The sequence below is a fragment of the Scyliorhinus torazame genome, chromosome 13 (assembly GCF_047496885.1).
Source record: "Scyliorhinus torazame isolate Kashiwa2021f chromosome 13, sScyTor2.1, whole genome shotgun sequence".
Taxonomy (NCBI): Eukaryota; Metazoa; Chordata; class Chondrichthyes; order Carcharhiniformes; family Scyliorhinidae; genus Scyliorhinus; species Scyliorhinus torazame.
Genome location: NC_092719.1, coordinates 214,424,364 through 214,439,425, shown reverse-complemented (window position 1 = coordinate 214,439,425; position 15,062 = coordinate 214,424,364). Strand labels below are relative to the sequence as shown.

The 15,062-nt window shown below is 46.8% G+C and overlaps 1 protein-coding gene and 1 long non-coding RNA gene across 2 annotated transcripts in view; one reads left to right on the top strand and one right to left on the bottom strand.

The window, feature by feature from the left end:
* Window positions 1–772, bottom strand: part of LOC140388607 (uncharacterized) — a 37,597-nt gene extending 36,825 nt beyond the window's left edge. Inside the window, exon 1 of the long non-coding RNA XR_011934231.1 lies at window positions 642–772. This is a non-coding gene — a long non-coding RNA (uncharacterized lncRNA). The remainder of the gene's footprint in view (window positions 1–641) is intronic.
* The window catches only part of tpra1 (transmembrane protein, adipocyte asscociated 1), a 101,622-nt gene that overhangs the window by 29,893 nt on the left and 56,667 nt on the right, over window positions 1–15,062 (top strand). The window contains exon 2 of the mRNA XM_072473042.1: window positions 8,951–9,171. Coding sequence (XP_072329143.1) covers window positions 8,963–9,171 — 209 coding nt within the window. The 5' untranslated portion in view covers window positions 8,951–8,962. The remainder of the gene's footprint in view (window positions 1–8,950; window positions 9,172–15,062) is intronic.

Below are 15,062 nucleotides of genomic sequence, written 5' to 3'. Positions count from 1 at the left end.
CAAATCCCCTCTAAATCATAGAATTCACAGTGCAGAAGGAGGCCATTCAGCCCATCGAGTCTGCACCGGCCCTTGGAAAGAACACCCTACTTAAGCCCACACCTCCACCCTATCCCCATGACCCCACCTAACACTTTTTTTTTTGGACACTACAGTGGAATTTAGTATGGCCAATCCACCTAACTTTGGATTGTGGGAGGAAACCGGAGCACCCGGAGGAAACCCACGCAGACACTGGGAGAATGTGCAGATTCCACACAGACAGTGACCCAAGCCGGGAATCGAACCTGGGACCCTGGAGCTGTGAAGCAACCACTGTACTACCGTGCCACCCTGTCCCTTACCTTAAATTTTGCCCCTGATTATTGACCCCTCTACTAAGGGGAAACATTTCTTCCTCTCTATGTCCCTGAGAATTTTGAACACCTCAAAAGTCCTTCCTCAGCTGCTCCTTAAGGAAAACCAGCCCAGCCTATCCAGCCTCTCTTCATAGCTGAAATGCTTCACCCCAGGCAACATCCTGTAACCTTGTTGGAATAGGCTCAGGGCTGAATTGCCTGCTCCTGTCTGTGAAGTGTTTTTTCAATTTCCTGCATTTAGTGCATCAAATCTTATAATGCAAAAAGGTTAAAAGGCCGTACCTGATGTTATTTTATAGCTGTTAGCGGCAGATGAGTGATCAGCAAACCTGTCAGCCCCAAAAGGTCTCAGTTCGCTTTGTGCTGAATTTGCTGTTTGAAGAAACAGCACTCTGCTGCCAGTGCGTTTTAGCAGTCTGGCCTGTCACTTAAACGGCTAATGGCCAATGGTGACCCGGAGATGGTTCAAGCACTTTACTGCGTAATTAATTGAGCGGTTGGCACTTGGCCCAGGTTCTGGTGGGTGGAAATTTTAAGCTGGAGAGAGAGCGTGAGAGGCAGCTGTGCTGTCTGCCTAACACTATTTGGATTGAAACCAGTTCACGGTTCAGTCTGGGCATGATAGAGGTTTTAGAGTTCGAGCTGTTTTGTCAATGTCCCAACTTTTTTGGTCTTTGCTTCGTAGACTTTTATTTTGCTCACACTCTCTCGCTTACTTCATCCATTTGTCCTCTGCTGAAGCTGTTAACTCCGAACTAAGAAACAATTCCGTAGGTGGCAACAACAACTTGCATCTAGGCAGCGCCTTGAACAAAGTAAAACATGAGTCGCTTCATGGGAGTATTATCAGACAAAACTTGTGACTGACCCACAAAAAGTGATATTTCATATGTCAGCAAAACCTTGAATAAAGGTGCAGGTAGCGACGTGTTGTGGAAGGAATTGCCAGAGATTGAAGCGTAGACAATTAAAGGTACGACTGCCAGTTGTGGAGTGGAGGAAATTGGGGATTCTTGGGTCAGAATTAAGAGATTTGGAGGTTTGTGGGCCTGGAGGAGATTACAAAGATAGGCATGGGGCAAGGCCATCAAGGGATTTGAAAACTGAGCTAGAATTTTGGATTTGGCATTTAAAAAAAAAAAAAAAAAAAAAAAATTCAATTACAGGATGTGGAGTCGTTGGCTAGACCGGCATTTATTGCCCATCCCTAGTCGCCCGTCAGAAGGTGGTGGTGAGCTGTCTTCTTGAACTGCTGCAGTCCCTGAGTTGTAGGTACACCCACAGTGCTGTTAGGGAGGGAGTTCCCGGATTTTGACCCAATGGCAATGAAGAAATGGCAATATGCTTCCACCTCAGGGAGGTGAGTGACTTGGAGGGCAATGTCTAGGTGGTGGGGCTCCCAGGTATCTGATGCTCTTGTCCTACTAGATGGTAATGGTCGTCAGTTTGCGAGGTGTTGCCTAAGGAACCTCGGTGAGTTCCTGCAATGCATCCTGTAGATGGTTCATACGACTGCCACTGTTCATCGGTGGCAGAGGGATAGAATGTTTGTGGAAGGGGGAGCAATCAAGCAGGCTCTTTGTCCTGGATGCTGTTGAGTTTCTTGAGTATTGTTGGAACTGCACTCATCCAGGCAAGTGGAGTGTATTCCATCACACTTCTGACTTATACCTTGCAGATGGTGGACAGGGCTTGGCGAGTCGGGAAGTGAGGTTACTTGAGGCAGGATTCCTAGTCCTTGACCTACTCTTGTAGCCACCAAGTTTATCTGGCTCGTCCGGTTCCGTTTCTGGTCAGTGGTAACCTCCGGGATGATGATAGTGGGGCTCAGTGATGATAATGCCATTGAATGTCAAGGGGTGATGGTTAGATTCTCTTTTGTTGGAGATGGTCATTGCCTGGCACTTGTGTGGCACAAATATTACTTGCCACATGTCAGCCCAAGCCTGGATATTGAAGGTTGCTGGATCAGGAGCCAATGCAGGCCTGTGAGCAGAGGAGTGATGGGATTGAAACATTCCTCAGCACCCCTCAAATTATTTCTAGGTGAACTTTGACAGTGTTCATCAGTCCAACTTGTTTGATGAGGATTGGGGTAGTGGGGGGTGTCTTAATCACAGGCGACGACCTGCTCCTGATCTCCCTCATAGACATGCCCATTTTCCAGAGGAGAATGCTTTGATGTATCAGCAAAGGGGATGCCTTGAGCTCCCCTGGTGAGTGCTAAGAGGGTTCTCTTAGCCCTCCGCCAACTCAGAACAGACCAGGGCCTAATGCGGGACTCTGAGCTACATTGCTATGTGCCCTGCCTCTTAGACTGATTGGGTTATATAGCCTAAAATGAGGCCATTTAGCTCATCAGATTTGTGCCAGCTCTTTCAAAGTGCAACAGTTAGCTCACTCGCCTGCTTTCTTGTGTCCCACATCCCTGCAATAATTTCCCCTTCAAGTACTTTCTGCCCATTTCCGTTTTGAACGAGTGCCAACCACCCATTAGACCTTGCCTCCCAAACCTTAACCACATATTGTGTAAAAATGCTTTTCAGCCATTGGAAACACTTTTTTTCCCTCTTTATTTGCTCTATCTAAACCCTTCATGATTTTAAACCCTTCTTTCCAAACTCTTCTGAGCTTTATTTGCTTTAAGGAGAACAACCCAGTTTATCCATGTAACCATAATCCCTCACCCCCAGAACTATTTTGGCAAATCTCTTCTGTACTCTCTCTCGAAAGCCTTCAGATCCTTCCAAAGGTATGGTTCTCAGACTTGGACCAAATGCCCGGGACAAACTAATGTTTTACAAAGAACAAAGAAAAGTACAGCACCGGAACAGGCCCTTCAGCCCTCCAAGCCTGTGCCGACCATGCTGCCCGACTAAACTACAATCTTCTACACTTCCTGGGTCCGTATCCCTCTATTCCCATCCTATTCATGTATTTGTCAAGATGCCCCTTAAATGTCACTATCGTCCCTGCTTCCACCACCTAGCGAGTTCCAGGCACCCACTACCCCCTAGTAATTGACCCCTCTACCCTGGGGAAAAGCCTCTGACTATCCACTCTGTCTATGCCCCTCATAATTTTGTAGACCTCTATCGGGTCGCCCCTCCACCTCCGTCGTTCCAGTGAGAACAAACCGAGTTTATTCAACTTCTCCTCATGGCTAATGCCCTCCATACCAGACAACATCCTGGTAAATCTCTTCTGCACCCTCTCGAAAGCCTCCACATCCTTCTGGTAGTGTGGCGACCCAAATTGAACACTATACTCCAAGTGTGGCCTAACCAAGGTTCTTTACAGCTGCAACATGACTTGCCAATTCTTATACTCCATGCCCCGGCCAATGAAGGCAAGCATGCCGTATGCCTTCTTGACTACCTTCTCCACCTGTGTTGCCCCTTTCAGTGACCTGTGGACCTATACACCTAGATCACTCTGACTTCCAATACTCTTGAGGGTTCTACCATTCACCCTACCTGCATTGGATCTTCCAAAATGCATAACCTCACATCTGTCCGGATTAAACTCCATCTGCCATCTCTCCGCCCAAATCTCCAAACAATCTAAATCCTGCTGTATCCTCTGACAGTCCTCATCGCTATCCACAATTCCACCAACCTTTGTGTCGTCTGCAAACTTACTAATCAGACCAGTTACATTTTCCTCCAAATCATTTTATATATACTAAAACAGCAAAGGTCCCAGCACTGATCCCTGCGGAACACCACTAGTCACAGCCCTCCAATTAGAAAAGCATCCTTCCATTGCTACTCTCTGCCTTCTATGACCTAGCCAGTTCTGAATCCACCTTGCCAGCTCACCCCTGATCCCGTGTGACTTCACCTTTTGTACTAGTTTACTGTAAGGGACCTTGTCAAAGGCCTTACTGAAGTCCATATAGACAACATCCACTGCCCTACCTGCATTGCCCTACCTGCATCAATCATCTTTGTGACCTCTTTGAAAAACTCTATGAAGTTAATGAGACATGACCTCCCCTTCACAAAACCATGCTGCCTCCTCACTAATACGTCCATTTGCTTCCAAATGGGAGTAGATCCTGTCTCGAAGAATTCTCTCCAATAATTTCCCTACCACTGACGTAAGGCTCACCGGCCTGTAGTTCCCTGAATTATCCTTGCTTCCCTTCTTAAACAAAGGAACAACATTGGCCATTCTCCAGTCCTCCGGGACATCACCTGAAGACCAGTGAGGATCCAAAGGTTTCTGTCAAGGCCTCAGCAATTTGCTCTCTAGCCTCCTTCAGTATTCTGGTGTAGATCCCATCCGTCCCTGGGGACTTATCTACCTTTAATATTTTTCAATTGAGGTCTTTTTGGATCTCAATGTGAACCAAGCTATCTACACACCCTTCTCCAGACTCAACGTCCACCAATTCCTTCTCTTTGGTGAATACTGATGCAAAGTATTCATTTAGTATCTCGCCCATTTCCTCTGGCTCCACACATAGATTCCCTTGCCTATCCTTCAGTGGGCCAACCCTTTCCCTGGCTACCCTCTTGCTTTTTATGTACGTGTAAAAAGCCTTGGGATTTTCTGTAACCCTATTTGCAATGACTTTTTGTGACCCCTTTTAGCCCTCCTGACTCCTTGCTTAAGTTCCTTCCTACTTTCCTTATATTCCACACAGGCTTCGTCTGTTCCCAGCCTTTTAGCCCTGACAAATGTCTCCTTTTTCTTTTTGACGAGACCTACAATAGCTCTCGTTATCCAAGGTTCCTGAAAATTGCCGTATTTATCCTTCTTCCTAACCGGAACATGCCGGTCTTGAATTCCTTTCAACTGACACTTGAAAGCCTCCCCACATGTCAGATGTTGATTTACCCTCAAACATCCGACCCCAATCTAGATTCTTCAGTTCCCGCCTAATATTGTTATAATTAGCCTTCCCCCAATTTAGCACATTCACCCTAGGACCACTCTTATCCTTGTCCACCAGCACTTTAAAACTTACTGAATTGTGGTCACTGTTCCCGAAATGCTCCCCCACTGAAACTTCTACCACCTGGCCGGGGTCATTCCCCAATACCAGGTCCAGTACAGCCCCTTCCCTAGTTGGACTGTCTACATGTTGTTTTAAGAAGCCCTCCTGGATGCTCCTTACAAACTCCGCCCCGTCTAAGCCCCTGGCACTAAGTGAGTCCCAGTCAATATTGGGGAAGTTGAAGTCTCCCATCACTACAACCCTGTTGTTTTTACTCTTTTCCAAAATCTGTCTACCTATCTGCTCCTCTATCTCCCGTTGGCTGTTGGGAGGCCTGTAGTAAACCCCCACAATTGTGACTGCACCCTTCTTATTCCTGATCTCTGTCTCTGTATCTCTCTGTCTCTGTATCTCTCTGTCTCTGTATCTCTCTGTCTCTGTATCTCTCTGTCTCTGCATATCTCTGTCTCTGCATCTCTCTGTCTCTGTATCTCTCTGTCTCTGTATCTCTCTGTCTCTGCATCACTCTGTCTCTGTATTCTCCCTCTCTCTGTATCTCTTTGTCTCTGCATCTCTCTGTCCTGATAACCAGTAGCGCAACTCCGCCACCCCTTTTACATCCCCCTCTATCCCGCCTGAAACATCTAAATCCTGGAAAGTTTTGCTGCCAATCCTGCCCTTCCCTCAACCAGGTCTCTGTAATGGCAACAACATCATAGTTCCAAGCTCTAAGTTCATCTGCCTTACCCGTAATACTTCTTGCATTAAAACATATGCACTTCAGGCCACCAGACCCGCTGTGTTCAGCAATTTCTCCCTGTCTGCTCTGCCTCAGAGCCATACTGGCCCTATTCCCTAGTTCTCCCTCAATGCTCTCATCTTCTGACCTATTGCTCCCGTGCCCACCCCCCTGCCATACTAGTTTAAACCAGCCTGTGTGAGACTAGCAAACCTCGCGGCCAGGATATTTATACCTCTCCAGTTTAGATGCAAACCGTCCTTGTATAGGTCACACCTGCCCCGGAAGAGCTCCCAGTGGTCCAGATAACGGAAACACTCCCTCCTACACCAGCTGTTTAGCCACGTGTTTAGCTGCTCTATCTATCTTTCTACTTCTAGCCTCACTAGCACGTGGCACAGGGCGTAATCCCGAGATTACAACCCTAGAGGTCCTGTCTTTTAACTTTCTGCCTAGCTCCCTGAACTCCTGCTGCAGGACCTCATGCCCCTGCCTGCCTATGTCATTAGTACCAATATGTACAATGACCTCTGCCTGTTTGCCCTCCCCCTTCAGGATGCCCGCTACCCGCTCGGAGACATCCTGGACCCTGGCACCAGGGAGGCAACATACCATCCTGGAGTCTCTTTCACGTCCACAGAAGCGCCTATCTGTGCTCCTGACTATAGAGTCCCCTATGACTATTGCTCTTCTGCGCTTTGACCCTCCCTATCAGATCCTAGCATCCTATCGGGCTGCATCACAGCCTGGTATGGCAACTGCTCGGCCCAGGACCGCAAGAAACTTCAGAGAGTCGTGAACACCGCCCAGTCCATCACACAAACCTGCCTCCCATCCATTGACTCCATCTACACTTCCCGCTGCCTGGGGAAAGCGGGCAGCATAATCAAAGATCCCCCCCCACCCGGCTTACTCACTCTTCCAACTTCTTCCATCGGGCAGGAGATACAGAAGTCTGAGAACACGCACGAACAGACTCAAAAACAGCTTCTTCCCCACTGTCACCAGACTCCTAAATGACCCACTTATGGACTGACCTCATTAACACTACACCTTGTATGCTTCATCCGATGCCAGTGCTTATGTAGTTACATGTTGTGTTGCCCTATTATGTATTTTCTTTTATTCCCTTTTCTTCTCATGTACTTAATGATCTGTTGAGCTGCTCGCAGAAAAATACTTTTCACTGTACCTCGGTGCACGTGTCAATAAACAAATCCAATTCAATCCTTCTGAACATCAGAGCCAGCCGTGGTGCCACTGCTCTGGCTGCTGCTGTTTTCCCCTGATAGGCTATCCCCCCAGACAGTATCCAAAGGGGTCCCGACAGTATCCAAAGGGGTATCTCTAGAGAGGGACAACCATAGGGGATTCCTGCACTGACTGCCTGCCCTTTCTGGTGGTCACCCATTTCTCTACCTGCACCTTGGGTGTGACCACATTTATATAACTGCTATCTATGACGCTTTCCGCCACCTGCATGCTCCTAAGTGCATCCAACTGCTGCTCCAACCGAACCATGCGGTCTGTGAGGAGCTTCAGTTGGGTACCCTTTCTGCAGATGAAGCCATCCGGGATGCTGGAAACCTCCCAGACCTGCCACATCTCACAGTCAGAGCACTGCATCCCTCTAATTGACATTGCGTCAATTAATTAGTAAATTAAATTTAAAAGTTTTTTTAAAACGTTACTGTTAACTATATGTTTCCTAGCACTAGATTTCTACTATAAATGTGAAAGCTAAATACAGTACTCTCCGATCTCTGGCCTCGATACCCCTCTAAATTATAATTAAGTAATTATGTTTAATTAGTTTACCAATGCTTAATTTTTTTCATTTAGTGTAGATTTCCAACCAGCCAATCAGGTCACAGCTTTTCTGTGATGTCACTTCAGCCCCCCCCCCCCCGCAATTTGATAAGGTAATAACAGTAAAAATGACTTACTTACCCTCTGAGGGTCTCAGATGCTCTCTGGTTCTCTCCCTGCAGATTAAAAGTTACAGGCCAGAAGAAAGAGAGAGAACAAAACAGTAGGGAAAAAGCACCTTCTCCCACTGTGCACCAGATTACCTCACTGCACCAAATTACCAAGTTCCAAATTCCCATTCTGGATGTGTCTCACTCAGGCTGTGTTTCTTTGACCTGCGCAAAGCTTACTGAGTGCGCTTTCTGTCTGTCTTTTATACAGACTTCAGCTGACCAGGGTGACTCACACTACTTAAACTTCAAAGAGAACAATACAATGTGCACCTTTGTGCCCCTAAACAGGCCTCCGGTGACTGACAGATAACTGCCTCTCAGTAATTAGGGTGGGGGCAGCTTTCAGCCAATCAGACACTAATCTACACACTGCACTTTTGACTGAAAAACAGCAGAATTAGATTTACCACTGGCCTTTCCTGATTACCTCACTGCACCAAATTACCAAGTTCCAAATTCCCACTCTGGATGTGTCTCACTCAGGCTGTGTCTCTTTGACCTGCGCAAAGCTATGTAGGTTCAGCATCATTTCCTGGCTTTTGTACTCTTAAGCATAAAGCTGAAGATCCCATATGTTTTATTGTCTGGCCCTTCACAGATTTATGCACAAGTCCCAGGGCCCTGTTTATGCATCCTTTTTAAAATTGTACCATTTAGTTTATATCCTCTCTCCCTGTTCTTCTCAGCAAAATTGCCTCGCGATCTTCTACATTTGAATTTCAATCTGTCATGTTTCTGCCTGTTGCGCCAGCTTGCCACTGTTTTGTTAATGTCTGTTATCATCTTCCTCACTATTTACCACACTTTCTGGTTCCGCACTATTCTCCGCACTTTGAAAAGGATTATTCTCGCCGAAGGGAGACTTTGTGACTTGCTCATTGTTGACTTTTTAAAAAAAAACTCTTTCCCTTTTTGTTTTTGACAGGACTGAGTCGAGATGAAGAGGTTTGTTTCATCCGTGGTACGGTTTGCGAATTACAGTAATTCGAGCACAACCGTGCACGCAAATTCGACCATGCCGACGGGCACCACCTCAGCGCCCCCGGTGCCATGGTGGACCTCCACAACAGATGCTGGCATGGCAACCAACATTACCCAACCACACCAATGCCTCTTGGTGCTATATGAAGACATCGGTGAATCACGGTAAAGTGTTTATCCTTCTTGTTGCCAGTCTTCCCTTATTATGTTGACTGGACGATAGCTCAGGAGGGGAGGGAGAGAGGGTGGGCGGGGGGGAAGAGGGAAACGGGAAGGTGGCATAGTGGTATTGTCACTGGACTTGAAATTCAGAGACCCAGGCTAATGTTAAGGGGACAAGGCTTCAAATTTCAACACGGTAGCAGCTGCAAAGCCAGTCTCACTAATGTCGACCATCATCGATTGTTGTTAAAAACCCATCTGGTTCACTAATGTCCTTTATGGTAGGAAATCTGCCTTCCTTACCTGGGGTGGCCTAGATGTGACTCCAGTCCCACAGCAATGTGGGTGACCTTTCAAATGTCCTCGGAAATGGAGGGCAGTTAGGGTTGGGCAAGAAATGCGTCCCATCAATGAATTTTTTTAAAACGTAGCAGATGGCGTATAATCTGGAAAACGTGAGGTTAGCGAGGGGGAATTCCAGACTTTCTTTCGACATGAAATTCAAATTTCACCATCTGTTATGGTGGGATCTGAAAACCAGGTCCCCAGATCTTGCCTGGGTCTCTGGATTACTAGTCTAGTGAAAATACCACTAGGCCACCGTGTATGGCCCACTCACAAAGTCTGTCCTCAATCTCTTGAAGCCAGTGGCATTTTCCTCACAACACACATTCCCGCCGAGCTTTGTGTCATCCACAAACTTGGAAGTATTACATTTGGTCTCCACATCCAAATCATTGATATATATTGTGACTGATCCTTGCGATACCCCACCAGCCACAGCCCGCCGATGTGAGAATGGCCCGTTTATTCCTACTGTCTATTTTCTGCCTGTTGATCATTCCATTCCTTAATCCATGCCTTCTGCATTACCCTCTATCCCAGGTACTTTCGTTTTGCTAAACACCCTTTTGTGGGCAACGTTTTTAAAAGCCTTCTAAAAATTCAAGTGTACTACGCCCACCAATTCCCCTTTATCAGAACATACAGTGCAGAAGGAGGCCATTCGGCCCATCGAGTCTGCACCGACCCACATTCAGCCCTCACTTCCACCCTATCCCCATAACCCCTCCTAACCTTTTTTTTTTAATGGACACTGAGGGCAATTTAGAATGGCGAATCCACCTAACCTGCACGCCTTTGGACTGTGGGAGGAAACCCACGCAGACATGGAGAGAATGCGCAGACTCCACACAGACAGTGACCCAGCGGGGAATCGAACCTGGGACCTTGGCGCTGTGAAGCCACAGTGCTAACCACTTGTGCTACAGTTTCCATTAGTTTCCCTTTATCAGTTTCCCTTTATCAGTAACATTCTCAAAACACTCTCAATAGGTTCATCAAACATGATTTCCCATTCCTAAATCCACATTGACTGTGCCAAATCAGATCATTATTGTCCAAGTGTCCATTTATCACATCCTTTATAACACATTCTATCATAGAATTTACAGTGCAGAAGGAGGCCATTCGGCCCATCGAGTCTGCACTGGCTCTTTGAAAGAGCACCCTACCCAAGCCCACACCTCCACCCTATCCCCATAACCCAGTAACCCCACCCAACACCAAGGGCAATTTAGGACACTAAGGGCAATTTAGCATGGCCAATCCATTCCAGTATTTTCCCTTTGACTGATTCAAAGCCAAGAGGTCTGCAGCTCCCCGTGGGGTTGACATTTGCTACGTTACAATTTGCAGGAACCATTCCAGAATTTATAGAATTTTGGAAGGTGATACCAATGCATCTCCATAGCTACCTCTTTCAACACCCTGGCATGCAGAATAATCTATTCCTAGGAGACCTATCAACCTTCATTCCCATTAATTTCTCCAACATCTCCTTCTTACTAATACTAATTTATTCATTTCCTCATTCTCTCTCTCTCTAGTCCCTTGGATCTCTAATTCTGGGACATTTCTTGTATTTTCCTCAGTGAGGGCAGACACACACAAAGTAATTATTTAGATCCTCTGCCATTTCTCTGTTCCCCATTATAAATTGTCCTTACTCCACTTATAATGGACCCACATTTGTCTTAGCCAAAGGTGGTGCAGGAGCAGAGGGACCTGGGTGTATATGTGCATAGATTATGGAAAGTGATCGAACAGGTAGAGAGCGCAATTTATAAAGCATATCGTATTCTGGGATTTATTAATTGGAGCATAGAGTCCAAGAGCAAGGAGGTTATGCCGAACCTACACAAAATACAAATTAGGATCAACTGGAGTATTGTGTACAGTTCTGGGTACAACACTATAGGAAGGATGTGAACACATTGGGGAGAGTGCAGAAGAGGTTTACAAGAATGGTTCCAGGGATGAGAAACCTCAGTTGTGAGGATAGATTGGCGAGATTGGGACTGTTCTCCTTGGTGAGAAGAAGACTGAGGAGATTTGATAGAGATGTTCAAAATCACGAAGAGACAGAGTCGACGGGGAGAAACTGTTCCACTTGTAAAAGGATCAAGGGCAAGGGCACAGATTTAAAGTGATTTTCAAAAGAAGCAAATGTGATTCAAGAAAATGTTTTCCACACAACGAGTGGATTGGGTCTGGAATGCATTGCTTGACCATGTGGGGGAGGCAGGTTCAGGTGACACATTCGAGAAGGCACTGGATGATTATTTGCATAGAAACAATATATAGAGGTGCAGGGGAATGGTACAACTACATAATACTCACTTCATAGATTATCATAGAATTTACAGTGCAGAAGGAGGCCATTCGGCCCATCGAGTCTGCACCGGCTCTTGGAAAAAGAGCACCCTACCCAAGGTCAACACCCCCACCGATCCCCATAACCCAGTAACCCCACCCAACACTAAGGGCAATTTTGGACACTAAGGGCAATTTATCATGGCCAATCCACCTAACCTGCACATCTTTGGACTGTGGGAGGAAACCGGAGCACCCGGAGGAAACCCACGCACACACTGGGAGGATGTGCAGACTCCGCACAGACAGTGACCTAAGCCAGAATCGAACCTGGCACCCTGGAGCTGTGAAGCAATTGTGCTATCCACAATGCGACCGGCACTTGGAGTGCTGTGCAGACATGATGGGCTGAATGGACCCCTGCGCTGTAACGATTCTGTGAAAGGTTTCCTTTTTAAAAATTCATTCACGGGATATAGGCATCGCTGGCTGGGCCAGCATTTATTGCCCACCCCCAATTTACCCCCAGAAGATGGTAGTGAGCTGCCTTCTTGAGCCGCTGCAGTCCATATGGTGCAGGTACACCCACAGTGCTGTTGTGGAGGGAGTTCCAGGATTTTGACCCAACAAAAGTGAATGATTGGCAATATATTTCCAAATCAGGATTGTGTGTGATGGTGGTGTTCCCAGGTATCTGCTGCACTTGTCTTTCTAGCTGTGAGAGGTCATGGGCTTGAAAGGCACTGTCGAAGGAGTCTTGGTGAGATTTTGTTGTCACTGTGCATCGGTGATAGAGGGATTGAATGCCTGTTTTGGTTCACTCGGGTGCCACTGATCAATACAGTTAACACTCAGTGGCTTACGGATCTGTGCACAAAGTCCTTTGGAGCGAAGCTTTCAGATGTCAGTCTGAGAACCCCCCCCCCTCAGAATCCAGAGCAGAATACGAAAACTGAAACTAAACACAACAGACACAGCGCAGGGTTAAATAAACAAAACTAATAACAGACCCAGCCCCTCACCCGTGTGACATCACAGCCTGCCTAGCTGTTAACCCCTTAAACACAGCTTGAGGAGACAAATAATCTGGATACCTTATCCTAATTTATTTTAATAACATTACTGCAACAGGCACACAATACAAAATATGTATAAAGTTCCTGCATTCACAAGATTACTTAGCTCTGTGTATTACTTGTTGCTTGCACTGTTTGGCACACAAGCAGTCCTGTGTTGTAGTTTCACCAGGTCGCTATCTCATTTTTCGGAATGTCTGGTGTTGCTCCTGGCATGCACTCCTGTACTCTTCATTGAACCAGGCTTTATACCCTGGCTTGGTGGTAACATTAGAGTGGAAAAATGGCAGGCCATGGGGTTACACATTGTGGCTGAATACAATTCTGCTGTTGCTGATGGCCCACAGCGCCCCATGGATGCCCAGTCTTTGAGTTGATAGATGTGTTCAAAATCTGACCCATTTAGTATCATGGTAGTGCCTCACAACATGATGGAGGGTCTCCTCGATGTGAAGATGGGACTTTGTCTCTGCAAGGACCGTGCGGTGGTCATGGATTGATGCATCTGCGGCAGGCAGGTTGGTGAGGATGAGGTCAAGTATTTTTCTTTCCCGTCATCGCCTGCCGCAGTCCCAGTCTAGCAGCTGTGGTCCTTCAGGGCTCTGTCAGTAGCATTGCTACCGAGCCACTCTTGATGATGGACGTTGGCTGGCGATATAGTGCCATGGGTTCCGAGGGGAGGATGGGGCCATTTGAAAGATGGCACATGCGATATTGCAGCAATCCCTCGGCGCTGCCTTGGAGCATCAGCCTGGTTAATATAGAAATTTTATAAGTAGATGAACTGGAGTAGTGTTGGGTTAAATTAGGTCAAAACACGCTTCAGACAGACGCACAGATGGACCAGCCAGACTCTCCAGCAGAGCAGTGGGAAGTGTGAGAAGTTTTTATTTGTCTGTGAGATGTGGGCATTGCTGGCAAAGATCATCATTTACCATATGGTTGCAGCACAGAAGGAGGCCAATTGGCCCATCATGTCTTTGCTGGCTCTCAATTTCAAATTCCTGTGACATTGGAACAGGTTCTGGGGGAGGTGGGACCTGTACAAATCGGACGGTCTGCATCTGAGTGGGACCGGAACCAATGTTCTCGGGGGTGTGTTTGCTAGTGCAGTTGGGGAGGGTTTAAACTAATGTGGCAGGGGGATGGGAACCGATGTAGGAAGTCAGTGGGGATGGAAACAAAAGGCAGGAAGGGAGAGTGTGTAAAGCATGACCAGAGAAAGCAGGGCAGAGAGCAAGGAAAGTCTACATTAAACTGCATTTATTTCAATGCAAGGGGCCTGACGGGCAAAGCGGATGAACTCAGGGCATGGATGGGCACATGGGACTGGGATATTATAGCTATGACTGAAACATGGCTAAGGGAGGGGCAGGACTGGCAGCTCAATGTTCCGGGGTACAGATGCTATAGAAAGGATAGAACAGGAGGTAAGAGAGGAGGGGGAGTGGCGTTTTTGATTAGGGAGAACATCACGGCAGTACTTAGAGGGGATATATCCGAGGGTTCGCCCACTGAGTCTATATGGGTGGAACTGAAAAATAAGAAGGGAGAGATCACCTTGATAGGACTGTACTACAGGCCCCCAAATAGCCAGCGGGAAATTGAGGAGCAAATATGTAAGGAGATTACAGATAGCTGCAAGAAAAATAGGGTGGTAATAGTAGGGGACTTTAACTTTCCCAACATTGACTGGGACAGCCATAGCATTAGGGGCTTGGATGGAGGGAAATTTGTTGAGTGTATTCAGGAGGAATTTCTCATTCAGTATGTGGATGGACCGACTAGAGAGGGGGCAAAACTTGACCTCGTCTTGGGAAATAAGGAAGGGCAAGTGACAGAAGTGTTAGTGAGGGATCACTTTGGGACAAGTGACCATCACTCCATTAGTTTTAAGATAGCTATGGAGAATGATAGGTCTGGCCCAAGAGTTAAAATTCTTAATTGGGGCAAGGCCAATTTTGATGGTATCAGACAGGAACTTTCAGAGGTAGATTGGGGGAGACTGTTGGCAGGCAAAGGGACGGCTGGTAAATGGGAGGCTTTTAAAAATGTGTTAACCAGGGTTCAGGGTAAGCACATTCCCTTTAGAGTGAAGGGCAAGGCTGGTAGAAGTAGGGAACCCTGGATGACTCGAGATATTGAGACTCTGGTCAAAAAGAA